This window comes from Molothrus ater, chromosome 8 (assembly GCF_012460135.2).
Source record: "Molothrus ater isolate BHLD 08-10-18 breed brown headed cowbird chromosome 8, BPBGC_Mater_1.1, whole genome shotgun sequence".
Lineage (NCBI taxonomy): Eukaryota > Metazoa > Chordata > Aves > Passeriformes > Icteridae > Molothrus > Molothrus ater.
In genome coordinates, this window is record NC_050485.2 from 22,271,868 (window position 1) to 22,295,459 (window position 23,592).

A 23,592-nucleotide genomic window follows, 5' to 3' on the forward strand; every position below is an offset into this window, starting at 1 on the left:
ATGGATAACAAAAGCTTCAGATAAAGAGTCCCCCTGTGTGCATATAACATAAAATGTGGAGGGATGGGCATTTTGTGGGCTTCTGTTCAACGTGTTCATTGCAAATGTATCCACCCCCACACCATATTACACAACTGACAGAATTTGTGCTTACCTACATCTACAGCTTGCTTGCACTTTTTTTTTTATTTTTTCATTTACCACAAGACAAACCAAAATCAAAGCAAAACCTCCATCCTGCTTTCAGCAGAGGCAGTGATCTTGAGAAGTTTGAGGCTTCTTGTGGCTTGTATGGTTACTAAATTTAAGAAAAGGATCTGATCTCTATGTGCAGCAATTGCATTGGGAAGCTTGCTTTATTTTTATCTGCTGTCACCTTGTTGATCCCTACAATGTGATTTTTTTTTTTTTGTGGCCCTTGGCTTGGTTTAGTTTGGTGGTGCTTGAGTACTGTTGTTTTAAAGAGAATGCAGAATTTTCCTCATTTAATAAGGTCTTGCAACTCAGCTGTAAAATTTGCCTATGGCTGCCAGTTAGCAAGAGGCTTTTTGGCTTTGGAATGATAAGATTGCTTTCTCTTTACCGCACTAAAATAATGTGTAGTTGAACTGTTTGCAAGTTACATTAACATGTAGAAATCCATCTGTGAATTTCAGGTGCTTTTCTTTTATGCTGTCTGGGATAAAAAAGGGGTTCATATTCTAGTTTGAAATTTCTCTGGCTGTTAACCTATAGTCTAAATTAAAACCTTGTAAAGTTTCAAAATGTGTGTTAAAAAAGGTCTGTATCATGAACCAGGATAAGCAGAGATGTATGCTTCAGAGTGATTTCTTCCTTTTTTTTTTTGAGAAATGAGGCTTTTGCTAGAAACTGTTTATCCATAATATGTAAATCAAGTGTGCCTGTCACCATAGTTATCTAAATGTCAGTTTGCTTACTGTTGTTAAATATTCATTCACTACGTTCATTGTAACAGCTCAAGAAGGATCCACTGGGGATATAAATACATTTTTCAGACTTTTAGCTGAATCTTTGAGCTATTCATAATATTGGGAGTGAGAAAGCTTCCAGTCTCATTGCACAGACTTTGCCAACAGACATGGCACATGAGTAATGTGTCAGGAGCCCCAGGTCTTCAAGACTGAGTGGACTAAACGAAACAGTTCATGCCTGGGAATGTGCAACCTTTATAACCTAAAATCCCCATTATGTTTTTTTATGTGATTCAAACAGTGAAGTTACACTGATCTATTTGACCTCTTGTTTCCAAGGGCTACAGTTTTGTATTGAAGGTGATTGTGTAATCCTGAATTCCATGAGAACCTCTGCTGTACTCTGGGCCTCTCGCTGCACAGTTTAAAGAATCCTGCATTTTACTCTTGGCTTGTCTCCTTCATCCTTCTGTGCCTGCTCTTGCCCCAGTTGAAGCCTGACTTGCTTCATTACAGGGTGATGAGATACAAGCCTTGAATTTTGAGAGGTATTTTATATTAAAGCAGACTTTTCTCTGAACCAAAATACAGTTGTGTACAGGATGAAATTCCCCTCAGAGCCCCCAACCTAGTCATCCAACAATCAGATGTAATTCCTCACTTCTTAAAAAGTCCAACCTCATGATAAATGCCCTTTTCTTTCCTATAAGTTCAGAAAAGCCTTAAGCATTCCTGAGGATGGGCAGAAAAGACATGATAAAATACTTAAAATGTGTGTACTAGTGGTCTGCAAGTCTGTTTCCAGTGCAAAAGGTGCCCTGTCTTAGGCTGTTTTTATAGCATGGGAAGAGAGAGACTTTGGTCAATCGTAATTCAAGCCATCTATGACCTCCTAAATGTGAGAATCTGTGTTTCACTCCCTAGGCAGCCAGAACAGTCATGTTACTGCCATGTCAGGACAGCTGCATAGAGCTGGAAAAGGTCTCCTTAGCTCTTGAGCCCAGTGCCCTGTGCTTGCAGGCATACAATCCCTTGAATTTATCAGGCTCTGACTGAATCTGTTAAATTTGTTTCCCAGTAATTTCTGTTGGGGAGCAGTTTCAGCATCTTGTTCCTTGGTAAGAAATATTCAACTTTGCAACCTGGATTTCTTGTCAATTCATACCCATTTGTCATGGTGTTAAGCCTCCCTTGAAACAAAGGTTGCTCTTCTTCACATGTGTGTGTTTTTCTGTCTCACAAGAAAGGTACTCTCTTCTTCTGGTCAACACACTAGCCTGTCTTTAAATTTGTTCAAGTTTAAGTTTGTCCTCTTTGAACCCGTCTTGTGCATAATGATGCAGAGTGGTTGAGACAAGGCCTCACCAGCACCTAGTGCAGGGCATTACAGTGTTTGTCTCTGCTGGAAGTGCATTTCTGGATATGTGTAGGAGTAGAACTGCACTCCTCAGCCCTTCATGTTGGTAGCTTGTCACCTTGTCATCTGATCATGATATTTTGTTTGCAGCTGATGAGCTCTCAGCTTGCCATGGAAATAAATCCCCAAATTCCTGACCCTATGGCTTGCATTGTTTAATTTCATCTTGTGTTTATTATCTGTTCTTGTTTTTATCCCATTCTTTGTGTGCAGTCTGATACTCCTCTGTATTTACACATCCCAACTTTCTGCCATTAGCAGTTTCATTATCAAGCAATTATGTCCAGGTTTGTTTCTTATGTCCAGGTCACACAGAAAAACAAAGAATTATTCTCTAAACTGATGTCTACAGAATTCAAGCAGTAATTTTTTCTCAGACCAGTACTTTCTCCAATTGTATCTTGTTTGCCAGATCTTTGATGTGAAATAGAAAAGAAATTTAATTTAAATTCAATTTCTTTACGGGTTCCCACCTATTTCCTTCACTTTTAATTTTTTTAATACAAAGTTGTATTAAGTACTCTACTGAAATGTTCCTAAGCTAGCTCCATCAGCTTGGGGATTTTTTTTGTCTGAGCTACTTTATCTTAAATGGTATCAGACTTATCTGACAGGATCTGGAGGTAAATGCATGATGCATGTTTCGCACTGATCTTTCTCCTCCCTTTCAATATTTCTTGTACAGCTTTCCAATTGGAAAGGCAGAGAATGGCCCTTTAGGACAGCTCAGGCTCAGTCATCAGTAAAAATGTGGCTCAGTCACATGATAGAGGCTTGACAGCTCATAAACTCAGTGCTTCAGATCCTGCCTGGGGAATGGGGGAATGAGTGAGGAGGCACATTGTGCAATTAGCTGAGGAGATGAAACAGCTTCTTGTAGAGTCTAAGGCTGATGATGTCCACGGTTAGGGTGTCAAAAGTACAGCTGGTGTGCTAGAGAAATGCCAGTGAACTGCTGAGGGTATGGAAGGTACAGTTCTGCTTCCTGCTGGGTTGGGATGTACCTAGCACAAGCTGTGACTGCTTTTGCTTCTTGGTTTTTATAGATCTTCTGTTTCTGCCTTCTTTTTCTATCTCTTTGGTACTGCAATAATTGTTACATTATGTCTTGTGTGTTGCTCCTGCAAGATAAACTGTTATTGAGAGGGAAGAAGGGAATTGACATAGACCTTTGGAACTAACATTTCAAGATTGCTGAAACAGGGAAGGGCCTTTCCTGGGCACGTCTTTTTACAAAATGGGAATTGTGTGGCTGTTATCTGTGTTGCCTGTAAGAATTAATTGGATATCAGTGCAAATATCCTGATTTCCCTCGGCTGGGGATGTTGATGAGTGCTAAAACCGTGGGCTCATCTCCCTGGGAGGAGGAGCAGGGGCAGCACAGAGAAGGATATCCCTTTGCAGGGTACCACAGTCTGTGCTTAGAGCAGGAGAAATGGTCTCTGAGGCAGTGGTACCAGTCTTCATAACAAAATCTTTCCTGGGTGGTCATGGAGGAGGAGGTCAGGTGGCCCTGCAGGTAGGCTGATCCTACCCCAGACCTGTGAGTCTGTGTCTTAGTTCTCTGTATAGTTATTTCTTGTATTTGTATAGGATAAATGTGTCTTATCTGCTTTGTTCCAGTTATAAGCTCTGCAGAGCTGCCTTTGGATGCTGATGTGCAAACGAGCAACCTGCTGATAACCTTCTTGAAGTACAGCTCAATTGTGATGCAGGACACAAAAGGTAAGTGAAGTCTGTGGATGCAGCCAACAGTGCTTCTGAAGTCAGGAGGGCACAAGAACATGCCTAGTGACTCCAGAAATAGAAGTGGAGTCTCTTTATAAAAAGATTGAAGATTTCACCTTTTGAAAAAAATTAAGTGATTTCTTATTGTGAGATAAGACTTATGAAAGTAGGAGAGAGCTAATACTGGCAGGAGAGATGTCAGGTATGGAAAGAATGTAATAATAAAAGATAATACCTAATAACCAAGCCTGTCTATGTGCCAAAGGTGTGAGTATATCTGATTCACAACTATCTGTCAGAGAGGGCAAGTCTGACACCAGAGCTGTATTTCTAAGAACACTTAGAAACTGACACAGAGGGCAAAGCTCAGCATTAGAAGGAAATATTTCCTTTGTCCTTTGGTTAAACAGGTTGTTCTGTTATTATAAATAGGGCAGCAGCAACTTAGACTGCACTGGCAGTAATTTGCTTGAGAAAGTATCTGTCTGTGTTGTGCTTTTTGTTGCTCCTGTAGTTCTGTGGGGGTTAATTTCAGCTTGCTGGAGCTGAAGTATTGCTTAATCTCCTGCTCAGGGTACCCAAGGGTGCTGTTTTGCCCAGTGGTTATAAGGGCAGGACCACAGTGTGAACATAACAAGTGATCTTTGTGCCGTATTTCAGGCTGTTACTGACTTTTGTCGTTAAGTTAGATATAACAATAGAAATATGAAGATATCTGCAGAGCTATGATACATCAATTACTGAATTTCATGAATGCTTAGCATTGAATAAGAGAGCGGGCGGTTTCTTTTTATCTAGCTTGCAGTGAAATTGTGTTTGGCTATCTGGCACTTGTTCAGTAAGTAAGCTAGTTGAAGAAAAAGTAATAATTGAAATTAGGACTGAAAGGAACTTCATGCACCCCTATCTGGTTTTGGCTGGGACAGAGTTAATTTTCTTCTTAGTATCTGGTACAGTGTTGTGGTTGTGGATTCAGGATGAGAATGATATTGATAACACACTGATATTTTGGCTCTGGCTAAGTAGTGCTAATCCTGCGTCAAGGACTTTTCAGTGCTTTGTCAGTGGGGAGGTGCACAAAAAGCAGGGAGGAAGCAGGGCCAGGATAGGTGACCTGAACTGGCCAGAGGGATATTCCACACCACAGAATGTCATGCCCCGTATATAAACGGCAAGAATTACCCAGAAGGGGATGATTGTTGTTTGGAGATGGGATGGGCAGCAGGCAGTGAGAAATTGTATCATGAACTGTATTGTGCATCACTTGTTTCTCTTTGGTTGTGTTACCCTCTCTCACTCTGCTGATGATTATTATGATGATCAGGATTATGATGATGAGGTTTCAGTTATTAAATTGTTCTTATCTCAACCCACATGATTTACCTTTTATTTCCAATTCTTCTCCCCTCTGTGGGGAGAGGAGAAGCATTGTGAGTGATTGAGCAGCTGCCTGGTACTTAGTTGCTGTCTGGGGTTAAACCATAACTCCTTGGAACCCAGGCAGGTGTACCTGTATCTTTTCTCAGGTTTTGCTGACAGGTTGGATGAAGATACTGTGATAATGGAGCACCATTTTCAGACTATCCATTCCAGTGTTTAACTGTCCTTACTGTGAGAAAGCCTTGTGTGCTTCCTAAATTCTTTGCTGTGATTTAAATTAATTACTAGTTATCTTCTCCAAAATAGATATTGAGAATGGATTATTTCTTTTTTCTATATGTCATCCCTTACATATTTGAAGACTGCTTTCATGTTTCCTTTTACTTTCGTCTTTTGAACTAAACCACATCAGTCTTGGCTCAGTCATTTTAATAGATTACACATGTGAGGAGGACTTACCAGCTCTCTAATTTGCTCATTCTCATTTGCTTTTCTCAGGGTCTGTCTTGCTGATCCAAGACTCTTGTGGAACAATTTTATATTTTTCAATTTAACTTCTGCCCTTATTAGCCACTGTAATATGGAAAGTCTGCACAGGGCCTTGGAAGCTGCCACACAGGATTAGTTTCAGATAGAATGAAATCTGATAGAAGGGATTCCTTACTAAACAAGCCAGCGAGAGACGATTTGTGTTATGAGACAAAAGTTGATGTTTCTTTCTTTCTTTACTTTGGTTCTAGCTTGTATAAGGTCTGAAATTTGTGTAGCTGATAGACCTCCTTCCCACTACAGTAGTTCATGGCAGTGAGCTCCACTGATTGATCATTTAAAAAGTGTGCCTTCCAAACTAATACTTATTAATTCTAGTGGGTATGTTCCTGTCCTTCTCTTTTGATTATAGATGCAGCACTGCCTTATTTTTTTTTCTTGTATAAGATCAATCATGGAACAGACTGCCCAGGGAAGTACTCGAGTTACAATCCCTGAAGATATTTAAAAGACATGTAGATGTGGCAGTTAGGGACATGGTTTACTGGGAGGTTTGCAGTGCTGGATTAACACTTGGACTCCGTGATCTTAAAGGTCTGTTCTAACCTAAATGATTCTGTGCTTCTATGTGACACCAATATAGCAAGAAGAATGAATAATTCTCATTTGCTCCTTGTGTCTTGAGACTGGTGGGAACACTTGGAGGGGAAACTGGTTTCTTCCACATCCAGGACTAGACAGTTGTTTTGGTCCTATCCCAGAGAGCCTAATTTAATTGGTTGTGTTTGCTAGATCCTTCTCTTGTTATCCTCCCTTGTGTCAGCTAGAGGCAGCTGCCTTGGGAGAAACAAAACCTCTGTGCCATTTTCTCCCATCTGCAAAACAGGTTTTGTGGTGCTATTCCTCCCTGTAGAAATTGGTCTGCTTTGTTGCTTTAATGAAGGTTTCTGTGAAAGTGTGAAGTGTGTGTGCAAGTAACTGCTTGCATAGCTGTCCCACAGCTCCTGAAAATGGTCTGATGTTCACAATACACTGGCAGAGGGCAGAGTCCATGGTGTGGCACAGGAGCCTTTAAAGCATGATCCCCAGAGAGAGAAGTGGTAGCAACACCTACAGAAATATACAGGGAGGCCTTACAATATAAAAATAACAAGGCTCCTGCGTATCAGTTTTATTCTAGGTCATTTCTCCTTCTTGCTGAAGTACAAAACTTCACACTTAAACGTTTTAGCTGAGGTAAGGAGATGGGAGAGGCTTTTAACTCTTCCATTCCAAAATTCCTCTTCATCTTACTTAGTGCTGCAAGATGAAATCAGCACACTTCAGGGCACATCTTGTTAGTAAATATCTGTCCCTGAGCAGCATAGAAAAGCAAACAAAACAGGTGTCAAACTAAACAGAACAGCTAGCTAAGCCCATTCTATCTGCTTTTATAATTACCATATACACACCAGCTAGCAAAGTGTTTGTCAAAGTCACCTGCTAAGAAGGAATTTGGCTGGTGCTGTCTTCTGCTTTATATGAAAATGTGTCTGACTGTTTCAGATATCCCTCTCCTTGGAGTTTGAGTCTAAGGCAGAAGTCTACGATGGCACGTTTAGTACTCCTGTGCTTTAGAGCAGCTTTTGGAAATCTTGGGAATGTGCAATGTGGAGCCTTCTCAGAACTTAGTTATGAGTGTGTTGTTTTTTGTTGGTTTATTTTTGGGGGTTTTGGGGGTGTGTGGTCCAGGCATGTTATTTTTTAGAATGAAGGTTTTTAAATGTGCTTAATTTGACAGTACCTTCTACAACATGATCTTACCTGATCCTGCTTTGAGCAAGGATTGAACCAGAGATTTCTTCTATCCCGTGTTACTCCATGACTATATGTATCTTGGGATTTTTTTTATATTCAAGGTTAAAATTGAGAGGAGTTTTAAATAATCCAAATAAAAATTGCATTCTTTTGCCTTAGCCCCTCTGTTTTGCTCTAGCTGTCATTCAAGGCAAAAGCTGTTTGAAGTTGTGAGATGAATAACAAGTTGTGGAACATGATCAGGGTGAAACTCTTGGCTTAAAATGCTAAGTCTTTGCAGAGTCCCTTCTTTCATGGTTTTGCAAAGAGCAAAGTAGGTCGTGTCTCTCAATTTTGGGGTTAAAGCTTGGAACTTAGAGCATAATGTCAGCAGTTGTTTTGCTACACAGTGCTGTGCCTCTGTGAAAGCTTTGCTGCTTGTTTCATAACCTACAGCAAAGGTGATGTTTTGCTTTCCACCTTGTCTAAGAGAGGGAACACTGTGTCTCTGCTGTGACAGAAGGACAGTATTTAGAATATCTGTGCAAGTAAAACTGAATGTGACAGAAGCCCATGGATTGTTACAATGCTGTTGGAAGTTCAAATCTGAACCTTTGCTGTTGGAGCAGACTGGTGACAAGTGGGTGGGATTTAGTGGCCAGGCTGGAGGGTGAGTGCTTAATACTATTAGCTATCATGGAGGAAGTAGGACTGTGAAGAATCTCCAAGCTGGGCTTTTCTTTTGCTGCAACAGCTGTCTTGCTCTTCAGCCTTGCTAGGCTTGTGTGGCTCATGGAGAATGTGTTTTCTCTCCTTTGCAGATGAGCACCGGCTGCACAGTGGCAAGCTGTGCCTCATCATCCTGACATGCATAGCAGAGGTAGGTTTCTCCTGTGAAGCTGCTCAGCTGATGGTGTGTTACAGGGCTTTATGCCCCTGCCTCCTGTGGGCCAGGAGCTGAATATCCACAGTAGTACTGAGTGGTGAGGTCCTCAGACACTTACTTGGTGCAGTACTGTTAAAGTTGACTTGAAACTTGAAAATTGGATCATCTTATTTGAGTTAGCCAACTTCTGGGGATGAGGAGAAAAAAGAGTGAACCTAAGCCTTTTCTCTCTAAGCTTTTGAGTGACCCTGTGGTGTGGCTTTTAGATGAGTAATGTGCTAATGGCTTTCAGCTCTGAGCTGTTCATGGCAAACACGGGCTGTGCCATATCCCTTCTGCCAAAGAAGGATACAAGTCTGAAAGTAAGTCACATGTTTGTAGGTCCCTACAAGCAAGACAAGTAGCAAATGTGGTAGTAAGGTGAGAAAGCAACATCACAGAGTTCTGTCAGCAGTCCTGGCTGAATGTGGCCCTGTCACATGGGGACTTTGTTCTAATGGCTGACTGATGTCCTGAATGGTGGTTGTGTTTGTGTGGCATTTACATTTTGCTTACTTGCAAATAAAGACCTTTCATCCTTAAAAAATAAAAAGCAGTGAGGTTGATAGCCCTTGTAAGGATTCTGTAATAATGTTTCTTCAGGGTGCAGCCTGAAAACGAATCATCTACATTTAAAATTTTTCTATTTAAATGGTTTTGGCACTTGTTCTTCAGGTGGCTGCATAGATAATAGAAGATAAGAAATTCTGTTCCTGCATAACAAGGACATTCTTTGGTTCTGATATTAAAGAGAGGATATATTTATTAGCTCTTCTGGCTGTGCATTATCTGGAGAAGTCTCTTTAATTTAGAGGTGGTGCTGGAATGAGATTTGCTTGAGGGGTAGACCAGCTCATAAACCTATCTGCTAGTACTGTAGTAGCTTCTGGAATCAAAATACCAGAAGAAACCTTTATCCACACAGTCACAGAACTGGTGCTGGAGACGCACCTCTTGTATTATATACCTGGAGCACTTGTTAAACTTGTGACATTATGGTGTGTACAGTCCAGAGTTTAAATGAGCAAAGGGGGAGAAAGTAAGACTGAACTACTGCTTGTTTTGTTAGCAATTTATTTTTCTAAAGTGGAGTTGGGATCAGGAGGGGTTCACTTTTGTGTGACTGAAAACACGGGTGGGACAAGAAGAAATGCTTGGTGGTTGTATCTTGGGAGTTTGACACTGAAACACATGTGATTTGAAAGGCAGCTGTAGGATGTTGGGCTTTTCATATCTCCTCCCTTTTCTTCCCCTTTTCAATAGGATCAATATGCTAATGCTTTTCTTCATGATGACAACATGAATTTTCGTGTAAACCTACACAGAATGGTGAGTCTTTTCCTCCAGATTGTTTTCTCTTTAGAATGCAAACACAGAGGATTTGAGTATGTATGAAAAGTATATGTTGAAAATTGTGTCACAGACATCTAACCTACACTGCTAAGGCATGTGGAAATACTGACAGAAATGCAGTAGCTGCAGAATGATTTTGAAGTTGCTTTCAGAATGTCTCCATTCTTCAAAGAACAAAGAGCTCTTTGCCCTGTCAGTGAATTCGGAGGCCTGTCTAGCTGGTGAGGAGCTGTGTATTAGGAGGTCTCTGAGGAAATCAGTGCTAGAGAGAATGTTCTGCCGTAATCTCCAGCAATCATTAGCCCTCATGTGATACATAATAGCCAGCTGGAGTTACACTGAGTGCTCTTATTTGGCTTATTCTGGGTGGAGTAATTCACCTTCAGGGAGGAAAGTGTTTTTTCCAGAGCTTTTTCCTGTGATGGAAGTGTCCTTACCTGGCTCATGAAGCTCTGCACTTACAAGTAACTTGAATAGTTATCCTAACTTGATGCATTCTGTCTTTGTGGTACTGGCACAAAGTTCCACCTCATCTGACAGTGAAGCAGCAATTGAAAGTCACTCACTGTTCAAGAAAGAAACAAACATCTTACTTTATGGAGACCACACTGCAAGGATGCTAGTCATTAGCCCTTAACAACAGATTTGCTCTCCAGTTTGCCTTTCTGGTCTGTTTCAATGAACACCAAAGCCACCGACTACTGTACACACTGTTAAGAATGCCAATCAGACTTCTGGGTCAGAAACAAATCAATATGTTAACCAAGGGGGAGGAATTTCTGTGTGATTTGTTTTTTGTCTCGGGGTCCCTCCCCTCAGTAGAACAGTGCCTTCCAGGTACACAGCTAGAGAAACAAATCCCCAGTATCAGCATGCTGGAAAACAGACACAATTTTGCTCCAGCCATGGTCTTTAGGATTAGTATGTATAAGATGGCATTTGGAGAAAAAGACAAAAGGAAGCCTGTGCTGATTGTACTATTTGCTTGAAAAATACAGTAATACAGACTGTCACTTGAGGCTTCTGCTGACTTCTTTTCATCTTTGTGTGTTTGCAGCCAATGAGGCATCGGAAGAAAGCAGCAGACAAGAACCTGCCCTGCCGCCCGCTGGTGTGTGCAGTGCTCGGTGAGTGTTGTCAGAGCACCTGGGTGCTTGTGGCTCCTGAAGCATCTCTTGTTGGGCAATAGAAATACGAGATTTGAGGATTAAATGGAGCAGTGGATGGACTTAGAAGAAGGACAGTTACATACTAAAGATGTTTTCAGCAATCCATGCCCATCTTTGTACATAGCTACCTTGCAGACAAATCCAAGATTGCAGCTCTGTAGCAATAAATCCTACATACATTTACAGAAAGTTTTACAGACACTGCTTGGTCCATTTGAGCTGAGTTTTTAGTAAGAGGGAGGGCAGTTGATTAATAAATTCAGTGTTTAGGTGAGTGTGGCAGCAGCGACAAGTACTTTATAGATGATATGGTGATGGCAGACCTATGGTTCACAAAATCATAATTGTGAACGTGTTTGCTGGGCATTGAGCCTTTTCTGAGCCAAAAAACAACAGGAATGTTAGTAGCTAGGATTGGTTTTGCCTTTGGATATGGAGGCGTAGTTGAAAGCTTTTCATGCAGCACATGATTAAGTTGTGACTCTTGTTACTGTGGAGGCCAAAAGCACATGTGAGTTCAGAAATGGATGGAGCCTGGATCCCTGAATGGCTGCTGAGCCTGATGGTACAGGAGCAGTCTTAGACTTCAGCATTTTCAAATGTGGTTGTTGAAGCTAAGACACAACAGCTGCATGAATAATCTTTCTAGAGCTCTCAGATTCCATACACTCCTCACCTGCACTGTTTCTAGTTACTGTTGAATCACACTGCTGGGCTCTTACTGCCCTAGGAGGTTACAGCTCATGATTGTGGCTTGGTATAAATATTTTGTGCTGAAGTTGGGTTGAACATACCCCCACACATATTCAGTTGTCATTGGTTAGCTTCTCTCAATTGTATTTCTATACTCTTTGCCTCTTATCTTCATACTGGAAGCCCTTAAATGTTAGATACATTCTACTTTTTTCTTTTTTCCCTGAATTAGTCTTAAGCACAAGCTTAGCCTGTGTTGAGATCAAACTAGCTTTACTTGCTTCAGAATTTGTTTTAGGAAAAATAGGTGTTATTTACAATGTCTCTTTAAGTAGCATCTAGGTTGTGCATTGTTTCTGAATAAATTTCTAAAATGTGCTTCTTAATGGAATTTGTCATTAGTGACAGGGCTTGAAATATGAGAGCAATTCTAAACATCAGAAGTCATGATATAGTCTTTATTTAGACTAATAGTGGGGGAAACCATATGGGGAAGCAGTGCCTCAAAGCAAATTACAGTATGTACCCTCAGTTTCCAGTAGGTTCTTTTCTAGTTCTGGCAAATGTCTACTGTTCTTTAGAACAAACAAACAAAAAAGTGAAATCCCTTTCATCTAAGCAGGACTATTGTCTGGTAGAGATAGGTAGGTGGGGCAGTTTGACTTCCTTGTAGTCTACTAAAAGCTAACAGTAGCCAGCTCAATACTTACTTTATAATTTTCTTTTCTGTCAGATTTGATGGTGGAATTCATTGTAACACACATGATGAAAGAATTTCCTATGGATCTCTATGTGTAAGTGTCTGTGGGGTAACTCACTGTGATTTCATTTGAAGTTTGAATTTAGGTAGAATCCTGCCCGTAGAGCAATCTTCTGGCTGAAATAACACTTTGTGGCTGGTGGGGAGTGGGATGGCTTTTCATGAACTCTTCCAGTAACTTTTTCTTCTTCAAAAATCCTCTGTGTTCCAGAAAATATAAAGCAATTCAATTTCAGACTGTTTCCCTAATCTACTTGATCTAACACAAAGAGCTTTTCAGTCTAAAAGAAGTTTCATAACACAGAGTCATTGCAGCAATCCCCACTTCCCAGAAGATGAATCTTGGTCTAGAAACAGAAAAGACAGTTTTGAAAAAGCAGGGATGACTGGCACGAGGCCTGGAAGGCAGTGTGGAGAGGAAGGGAGGGAGGAGGGAGGGAGGGAGGTTTAAGCCTGAGATGGCTGCTAGGCAGCAAGGGCTAAAACTCAGCAATGGGCAAAAGGGGACCAGAGACAGAGCTGCTCATGAGCACTCCCTGTGTCCCACAGGAGCCTCTCCAATGCTTTGTACTGCTTTAGCCTGGAGGGCAGAAGTAGGATTTAGACAGTTTGTTGGCTTGGCTCTGGCTGTTTGTACAGTGCTGAATTTCCCCAGGATGTGAACAGCACTATATTCTGGAGCAAAGATAAAGACACATAGGATGTTTTCCCTTAAGGTAACTTTTCAGCATATTCTGGTTTTGCCCAAATAACCTTGCAATTACAGCGCCTTTTCAAGGGTTGTGCAGTTCAACTGAGTTTGTGAGAATTTCTTTTTTTTTAATGACAATTGCAGAGCTAGTTGTAGATGGGTGTAATGCTCTGGAGTTTCACAAGAAAGGTGTGAGATGCTTGGACTCAACAGTAGCATCACATCTAGAAACCCCATGACATTAGAAATAATGAGCAGTAGCAACCATCAGTGGACATTTGTATCCATTTATTTTGGCATGTTTGTGCAGTCCTTTCACTCTGCTCCTGTCTGAAACCATCCCATAGCAGACACAGTTATTGCAGACAAAGCAGGTGTTCTGAATGCACAAGTAGTGTCATACTTCTCTGCAGTACATTTAAGAGGTGACAATATGAAGCTGCACAAGGCTGGGCATATTAATATTTAAAAGAGAATTCCAGGTTCTATAGACTAAGAGTACTTTTTGTCCATTATTTGTATTATGAATCCTCAGCACAAAACTTTTAAAAACCAGAGACACCCCACCAGGACAGATAACTTCATAACTTGACTTACAGCCAAGCAGATACAGAGGTGAGAAGGTGCTGGGCATTGTCCAGTACCAGTAACATCAGAAACAGGAGATTTCTCCCCATAGGGGTTCCTGTTCCTGATCTGAAGACAGCTGTCTATCCTAGCTGGTTTGCTTCCTTTTCTTGGTTGAATTTATGAGAATCCAATTTGAATTGCAGCACTTAATGTCATGCTCAGTGATTATAAATAGTGTTACCTTTCTTCCAAGTTAGTTTCAGTTCTTGCCTTATTGTATTTTTGGGATTATCTATGGGTCTGAAAAGAATAATGCATACCTTCTGCATATTTTTTTGCTACAACCTTGTTTTAAAGTCTCGTCTTGAACTTTTCACCTCATTTTGAATAATTTCCATGCAAATTTTTAGAATTTAATTTCTCCCTGTTTATCTGATGTGCAGTGTCTTTCATCAGTGTCTTTTCAGAAAGATGTGGGTTTTAATGAGATAACTTTTTTTTGAGAAATAGGGATTTGGGGGGAAAGAGGTGTTTCTGTTTTGTAGTCTTCCTTCTATTTTTTCTCCATGTTGATAGCTAAAAATAGCTTGGCCTAACAAATTCAAATTTGTATATATTTTTTGTCTTGTCCATAATGATAGTGTTAGAGAATTTACTCGTTGTACTGTATTTTTGGTTTGGACTTTATTTGTGAAGAATGTTTGTGCACCGAAGAGTCTGGATGAACATTAGATGCTTTAGAGACCTACAGGATTTGGAGACTTGAGAAGTGCACTTCTTGTATGTTGGGGGATTCCAAAGCTTGCCATGTGTATTGCACGAACATTCCAAAGCTCATACTTAAATTACGGAGACTGGAAAATTTGATAGAAATATATTTCTTTTATTTTTTAATGTAATTAAACCATACACCTCAGTCAAACTAAAAATCCTGTAGTTTTTCTGACACCCTCATTTCCTTTAGCCTCATCACTGGGGCCAGAGAAACAGAGAAGCTTCATTGTGTCCAAATTTTACAGTAGCTTCAGTATCTCACTGCAAGTTAAGTAACTTGTTCTGTAGAGTTTGAGGCCCTTAGGTTAGGGTAGCAAAAGGTGAAAAGTATTTATTAAACAGCAAACATGCATTTGTGGTCAGTCCTATCCTATTGTGTGTAAACTGGCATACAGGCCCCTTTTTTCATTTGGTCAGATTCTTTCTTTTGTGAGTGTTGATTCCCCTTAGGAGGCAAAAGTCACAACTCCCATCATCCTCTGATAGTCTTTGAATTTGTCTATTTCTCTGCTGCTGATTTCAGTGATATTTCCAGGCTTGCTGTGGAATTGTGGGAAGATACAATGTCATTAATCCTTTGCCCTCTCTTTTCCAGACGGTGCATTCAGATTGTGCACAAGCTGCTGTGCTACCAGAAGAAATGCAGAGTGAGGCTTCATTACACTTGGAGGGAGCTCTGGTCAGGTACTTGGCCTCTGCAGAGACAGTCAAACAGGAAAAACGCACAGTGATGGTTGTTTTGTGGCCGTGACTGCTTGTTCCATTGCTGCTGGGTTGAAAAGCAAGCAGCAGTTCTGTTAAAGCATCTTTATGTTGCTTCTTAGTTGCTGCATGCAAATTACCTCCTTTGGAAAGCCAGTTCATTATCATAATGGTAGCTAATTTACTTCCTTGTCTTCCATGCTCACTGTGGTATCCAAATGTCTTTGTTTTTCTTTTCCATTACTTGAATCTCTCTCTACCTGATTGGAGAAAATGGAGTAATGTTTTATGGAGTAGTATCTCTCTCTCAGGTATTTGTGAGTAGAAAGGAGGTAGGCTCTTGGGTAAAGGGAGATGGACCTTGCTTTTCCTTTTACTGCAAGAGATGCTCATGCATTGAATAGCGTATGCAGCTCCTAAAGAGAGCAGCCTTGAAATGTCAGTGTGAGGCAAGAGAGGCTTTTAACTCTGACCTTTGAGTTGATGGTAGATAGTCTGGTTCATGCTGCTTGCATCCCAAGATGGATAAATAAGTATTGTGGAGTCTGACATAATCTAGTGGACAGCTTTGTAGGACTCTTATGTGAAGCAGTCATTGTGTGGGAGGTCTGGGGAGGGGAGTAGCAGAATGGATGATGAGACCTAACAGGCATCTTTGGTGGATATGGTTTGTGCTTCAGTTGTTATCTAGCCAGTGAAGTAGCTCAGCCAGGAAAGTACTGTTAATCCGCTTGCTGTTGTGGCTTAAACAAGAGCTTTATGAAAATTCAAGGGAACATGGCCCTAATTGTGTATTCCTGGAGCTGTGCTTGAGACCTAGGATCAGCGACTTGCCTGGTGTAATGCAGCTCTCATCAGAAATTTGAGAGGATGGCTTTTGAAAGAGGCAGTGATCAGTGGTTTGTGAAGCTCTTCTCAATTGACACTGAGTACTTCCCTTCAGTAGCCTTGCCCAGCTGAGATGTAGGTACTGAGAAGTGAACCAACAACCTGAGTCATTTTCAGTTACTGAATTTTCACCTCGTGTGACATGTGGCCCATTCAGACTTTCTAAATTATTCCTGCAGAAGGTGAAGTGGGTGCCACTAATTAAGGGATTAGCAGTTCCTTTTCAGTTGTTTTCCTCAGAACAGAGCCCCTAGAGGCATGGATGTAGTGTAGTGCCAGTTCAGGAGATGAGTGTGTAGAATGTGGATGTCTGTTGTGAATGAAAATTGCATCTGGCAATGTGTGTGATATCTTCCCAGCAGTTACAGTGAACCAGAGCCATTTCTATTTGGCCGGGCTGGAATTTTCTGCTTTTCTATGCACTGGCAGAATGGAAGTTTGAAATATAGCACCTTTTGCTTGAAAGTATTCTTCCACAGTTCAGGGAGCACACTCATTGGCATCTTTAAATCTCTAACTTTCCCTGTTTTAGAGAAGGAGAAAAAATTAACATACTCACTACACACTGAGATTCAGCATCTTGGGATATTCTTGTTAGCTGTCTCTAATTAGCTGGTGTTTATATAGACCTTTGGAAGCATAAAGTGCCTCAGAAGTATTAAGTACTGCACATGCTTTGAAAGCAAAGCAGTAATATAAAAACACTTGGGTTGGTCAGGTTTCTGTGAAGGAACTCAAACATTGGCTCACCCGATGTAGCTGAAGAGCTCCATGCTTACGATAGATTTTTGTGTATTTTAGGTGATCCTCTTCTGAGAGTAAACTACTGTAGAATGTTTCAAAATTATTTTTTTAATAGGATGTTGAGGTGAACAGAGAGAGATTCTTCTGTAGCTGCATAAGTGGTTTATACAGGCTAGAAGACCGTGGGTGAAATGGTGCATACACCTGTAAAAGGGCAGGTCCTGGCTGCTCCAGGTGTGCTTCTAGAATGCTATATAAGTTGCAGAATAAATGCTAATTGCCAGCCCTGTCTTGAGATCTGTTTCATACTTAACTCTGACCCTGTCAAGGTTGCTCTTTGATTACTCAGAATGCTGCTGCCTTTGATGTGAAAGAATGTCTCTTTCTGTGGTCTTGATCTATGTGACAGACAATTCCAAACGAGAGCACAAGACTTCTGAAAGAATTTCTGCCCTTCATATGACCATCAGGCTTTTGTTTTGGATCGAAGAGTTAGTTATCACTGCTGGATGAACAGCCAAAAGAGAGCAGCTATTCACTGTAAGGTCTGAGATACCTGGTTGCCCCATCAGGTGTGCTTCACAGAAGGTCTTCAAGCCCACACTTGTCTTCTAGAATGACAAAGTCTGTGATGACTTAAGCAATGCCCCTGTGGTGTAGTGTGGATAATAGCAGTGGAGGCCCCCCAGCAGAGCTGAGTGGAACAAAGAAGCTGGAGAGAATTTGTGTAAAGAAGTATTGGAAGAAAGGGAGAGAGTTATACCTGGCACATAAAAGGAGGAGAGTTTTTTCAGGCAGAAAATTGAGTGGGAGAAGAAGACAAAGAGAGAATACTGGGGGCAGGGAGTCAGTATTGGGTGTGGAGGAACTGAGATAAAGGCTGGAGGTGGAAGCAGTAGCAGTGTATGGAGCCTTCTGTTCGCTTGCCAAATCTAATGTTAGCTAATCTCTAATTAAGGAAAGCCGCTTGAGTGTCATCTGATGGATTGATGCTCTTCCTTTGTGGATGCTTTGTCTTCAGTATGGAAGGCCAGCAGCACTTTGAGAGTTGCTGCATTTACTGTTTGATTTTAATTTGCAGTGATGGCAGGGAAAAGCAGTGGAGCCAGGTGCTTTGGCATCTCTCAGGACACGTATCATGCTGTTTATGCAGTCTGTAATACTTTATGCTTTTTTGGATATGCCATTATTTGGCATTGTTTCCATATGATCTTATTTCTGTTGAACTTTATTCTGCAACATCTGAGCTTAAAGAAGAACAATATTGTTACAGTCTTTGGATGTGATCCAGCCTGAGCTTCTCTATTAGAATAATTTTTTCACATTAAGTTAAGGGACCAGGGCAATGGCACTCAAAGCAGTACAAATCTCTGGCTGTGCTGACCAGATGACCAAGAATGTTTAGGTGACAGAGAAAGATGCAGGGATTTGAGAGCTGGAAACAGGATTGACAGAAAGAAAAATCTGTGGTGGCAACAGTAGTGTGTGGAAGCAGGTTCTAGCTAAAAGCAGTGTGAAAATACGTATCAGATTACTAGTGAAGCTAAATTCTGGAACATCTTAAAAGGAGGGCTGGAGAGTGAAAAGCTGTAATCTGATTAACCTATGAAAGTGATTGGCAAAGGCCGTTACTAGACCAGACATTCAGATAGAGAAATGTCTGTTGATCTTGGTTCTTTTTTAGTAGCCCTCTTCAGCAGTCTGTTCACTTCTGTTCCACCACTGATTAGTGTGCAGCTCTTCCCTTTGAGTGCTAAAGAAAATCTTCAGGTTTTTTGCCACTGACCAGATACCATTGCTGGTACCAGCCTGGAAATTTGGCCAAGGTCAGAACCTCTAAGTGGATATTACTCTGTTGACCTGTTTGCTTGCAGACATTTCAGCCACCTGGAAGTCTCCTGGACTGCTATGCCAGGTACCTTATTCTTTTTAAACGCTGATTAATTGAATGTCGAGTGTAAGGTGCTTCCTAGAGCCAATTAGGAAACTTGGGAACAGCCAGTTCACTGGTCTCAGAAACAGCCTGTTATGCCCAATGTTCTTGGGCTGGTTTGTACAGCACTTGAGTGATGGACCGTGCTATATGTGTTGTTGTTGTTGTCAAGCATGTATGAGCTATGCCAGAAGAGTTTTCATGAGTCATTTAAGCTTTTTATATAAAAAGACCTCATTTCTTCAACTCCTCCCACTTCAAAATTAGCAATGCTTGAGCAATTCACGCTGAGCTTAGGGGGTGCAGGTAACTTCTTTGCAGTTGCTATGGTTTGCTTTAAGCAAAAGCTATGTTTAAAGAAACAGAAAAGCAGTACTAATAAAGACTTCTAATAGCAAGAATAGAGACTAAAAAATCTGAATTATAATAATGGTGAAATAGCTATTTACTGGGGTAGTTGAATGCAAAGTAGGATTAACAGTGGGTATTACCATTAGTAAGATCAGTTGAAGATCAGTTTTCAAATTGTTTTAACATAAGGCTGTAGTTCCTTATCTTTAGCTTAGTTAATTTAGTAGATGCAGAATGCACTGTTAAAATAAGGGTACTTCAAATATGTAGCACCATTAAGAAGTTAATTTTTCTCCTTTTCATTTTAGGGTTATCAAAGCAGACTTCTACAATGCTACTAGACAAAATACACTTTTTTTTTCCCTTTTTGTACACTCCTCAGATCTTTTTGTCAGGTTCTGTATTTATAACAAGAATAGTACTGCATTCAAAAAATTTTGGGTGCATAATCAAAACATTAAAGGTTCCTGTGTGCAAGATTCTAAAATAAAGAAACAATTTTTTGTGGAGGAGAATGTTCCCCCCCCCCCGAATTTCAATATATATAATACTGCCCTTATGCAGTGCATATTTAAGATGGTATTGTTTAATCAATTTGCTTTATTATTTTTGTGACTGAAATGTTCATTACTGAGAGTGTTAGCTATGTAATTTCTGGTTCTACAACTGTGGATCAGGTCTGCTTCAACCCTCTGATTTATGTTGCTGAACAGACTGGAAGTCAGGTGATGTTGTGTCTTCCCTTCATCTCTAATCCAGCTGTCACTGTCACTTTCTGCAGCACTTATCTGGCAAGGGAAGCTTATCAGCTTGCAGCTCTTGTGGAGGCAGGATTCACACACTAGTGTACCACACGGTCGAGTTCACTGGCAAAGTTCCTGGTCACTGGATGCCATGAGAGTTTGGAAGAGCATAGAGCTGCTTGGCCAGTTAGCAAATGGCTTGGTTTCTCACACAAACTAAAAGTTGTAACTGTCTTGTGTGCCATGGAATACATACTGGGAGTTTGCAGCTCTTAGGGGTTCCTATTTTCTTTATTATAGGAGTGTTGGTGCTTGTGATAATGTGGTACTGTGTCAGCCCAAGCTGGGTTCAGGAATGCAATTGTTAATCCTGTTATCTATTTCACAGTGTGATATATCTATGATACTGAAGGAATTCAGGAAAGGATTGAAATTGAAAGATGGTTTTATAAAATAATTTTTGTTTATAGTAGTGGTCTGTGTTGTGGGTTCATAGTTATTGATTTATTTAATTTGTACTCCTGGCAGAACTTCATGTTACCCCAAAGAAAACCCCAGGCCCATCTTACACAATTCACTTACAGGCAGCAAGATGGGAAGGTCAAAAGAAAGACTGCAAATGTCTGCTTGTAGTATTCTGCTTTCATTCTCAGCTGGTGGGACAGTGTCCTGCTGACCTTTCCACATTACCTCCTCAACCAAGGCTAGAATATTTTCATGGGAACGCTCCAACCATTTAGTGAAGTGCACTGGTATTAAACTCTTAAAGAAGATAGTGTAAGAAATGCAGAAACTCAGTGGCTTTCTTGTAAAGGAGGAGGTTCTAAATTCCCTGCATGGGTCATTTTAAGGAAGCATCTGCTTTTACCTAATTCTAGTTTAGTTTTACTTTATGCTAATGTATTTTAATACTGATGGTAAAGAGTTTGACCCTGATAGCTAGTGAACAGAAAAAGTATAATATAAGATTTGGGGCTGTTCTTGATCACCTGGTGAGATGAGGGTGAGAATTTCTCAACATAGCCTTGTTTAGATAAGCACAAATGGAATTTAGTAATTTGCATGGGTAAAAGTCTGGCAACGTTTTGGTCATCGTGCTTCAGCCTGGCAGATGTCATCCACACATGTTGCTCCGCTGTGTTTTAAATAAAGCTAACAAATGCTGGAGATCTTGGTTGTGGATCATTAACAGTTTGCAGATCATAGTGACCTAGTGGAGAAAGTGTGATAATTTCTCCTGGGAAATGGTCCCATTGATGATAGAAGTGTTACAGTCAGCTGCTCAAAGCTGTTTCTTTATCTGCAGGGAGGGATTGCAGCACTCAGAATGCAGCACTCAGAATTTATCCCATGTCCCTTTTTGTGTTCAAGCAGCATCACTCTTGGGTTCCTTACCTAGCAGTCTTTCCATGTTCTCACACAATATTTCTTCTCTTTCTCCAGATTCTCCACCTTTTCTGTTTTAAAACCCGAGGCAAAAATGTGCAACGTTAACTCCCAAGACTATTGTTTAACAGTGTGAACCTACACTGTCAGACAAAACAGAATTTAGCTCAATACTACCCTTTCCTCTAAAGAGGGATGATGCTTGTGGGTGTGTGCTTTTTTTTTTTTTAATTATTTATTTATTTGTAAAAAAAAGGCATATTGTTCATCTGAGCTTTAGATGAAGTTGGAAAATTTGTGTTATTTCTTATTGCTTGCTGGATTGCCATCTAGCAGCATTGCTCTGGCATCAGTAATCAGCATTTCCATTAAGCTTGCAATTTCACACTGTTGGCTCCATTTAGGTGGGAACAGTGAGTACCAGGGATGGGGGCTATATAAAGAGAGTAAAGGCTTGGAAGTGAAGGAGCCTGCTTGACTAATCCTGGGAGCGATGGCTCGTGCCAGCGTGTGCTCCAGCCCTCTGGCAAGCTGTTGATTCTCATTAAGAAAACAGCCTGCTTTCATGGATGGGCCCTTGAGAGCCAGTCATGGGGAAAAGAGAGGGCAGCTGTAGAGTGCTGGTGATGGGGAGCCTGCCAGTTGCCAGCTGCTTTTTGCCACAGAGCTGTGGTGGCTGGGAGGAGGAACTCTGCAGTGCCTATGGCAGCAAGAGGGAGGGTAGAGGAGTGTTCAGGCAGGTGATGGTTACAGCAGGGAGCAGAATGCTCCCTCCTGATCAGAGCAGAGGGAAGGAGCTGGAGCATGTTGATTGGTGATGTTGACAGAGCTTCTATTGCTTCCCCTGCTCCCGAGAGGGGACTGCAGCGTTGGTGCAAGAGTCTTGTGTTCTAATGCTGTGGGTGATTGACAGGAAGCTGCGAGTGCTGTCCCTGAGTAATTGCTTCACTTGTCCAAGGGTGCTGGGGTAGTTTGTGCCTCAGGGAGTTCTGGTGTGTTAGTTTGTAATAGCAATATAACTATTTCTCTGACAGGATTCCTATTCCTACAACTCTATCTGGAAAATGCCTCTGTAGGTTCTTTCCTGTCAAACCCAATCTGTAGATTCTCATCTCCTGCTGAGTTTGTTTTGATTACTGTTCTTCTGAGTGCCTGCCAAAGCTGAATGTGGCCAGATCTGCACCCTCTTAACACTTCGGTCATCTCAGAATGTCATATTTAAGCCTTTTGCTTCCCTAAATTCGAATTGCTTTTCAGGTATAGCATTTTCTAGAGGTGATTACTCTGTTCTGGGGTGTCTTCTCCTCATAGCTGCCCAGTGAGCAGCTTAGCCCTTGTGACTTCCAGTCTGGAACAAAAGAGTGGACTGGTCGGTGGTTATGGTATTGGCGTGTTGTGAGAATCTGCTTTTTTCACATTCTGTGCTGTAATTTCCCTCATGTAAGGGAATCATGCTGAGTTTTGGAATCTGAAAGAACATATTAGAAAGCATTGTTTGGCCTATTGTTTTTCAACAAGTGTTTGATGTTGACCATTTAGAGACAGAACACTAAGCTTAGGTGGACCTTTGATCTGGCCAGGTACAGCCAGGGCTCGTGGTGTTGCTCTATTTATACTTCCAGTGCTGTTGCAGGCAGAATGCTCCTGTTTTCTCTTGTATATTGGAAGAACTGAAGCACAGAAAGACCAGTGCTGCTTCATGGAGAATCTAATCTACTCTATTCTTAGTTGCACTCGGCCTTAACTGGATCTGGCTACAGTGAGTAGTGTGCAACCTTGCCTTGGCAGTATCTACACGTGAACAGGGTGGCTGTAAGAGGTGCAGGGTGGTTACTGTGCTGCTGAAGCACTTGTAGGCAGATGACTTCTCTGCAGCATGGAAGTGTTGCCCAGATGTCAGGATCAGCTGCCTTCTAGTGGTAGATAGGTGAGGATCCTTCTAAGGGGGTTGTGGTTTGAGACACTGGAAGGAGGACACTGAATACACTGTTGGTTCAATGGTAGCTTCTAGAGGGAATGGGAAAGTCACTGTTCTTCCTTGTGTGCCCTGAAAGTTGAGGGGTAGAAAATGGGAGAATTTTAGTAGAGCAATGGATCCTGTTAATGGATGTTATACTGCAGCTGAGGAGCCCTCACATCTCTCTCTGCCTTGCTCCTTTCTTGAGGGCCATTATATGCACCATTAGAA

General features: G+C 41.2%; 1 protein-coding gene across 1 annotated transcript in view; it reads left to right on the top strand.

The window, feature by feature from the left end:
• Positions 1-23,592, top strand: part of ARMH3 (armadillo like helical domain containing 3) — a 123,485-nt gene that overhangs the window by 23,608 nt on the left and 76,285 nt on the right. Inside the window, exons 15-20 of the mRNA XM_036385444.2 lie at positions 3,973-4,074; positions 8,544-8,602; positions 9,911-9,976; positions 11,058-11,127; positions 12,596-12,656; positions 15,253-15,341. Of these exons, the coding sequence (XP_036241337.1) occupies positions 3,973-4,074; positions 8,544-8,602; positions 9,911-9,976; positions 11,058-11,127; positions 12,596-12,656; positions 15,253-15,341 (447 nt within the window). The remainder of the gene's footprint in view (positions 1-3,972; positions 4,075-8,543; positions 8,603-9,910; positions 9,977-11,057; positions 11,128-12,595; positions 12,657-15,252; positions 15,342-23,592) is intronic.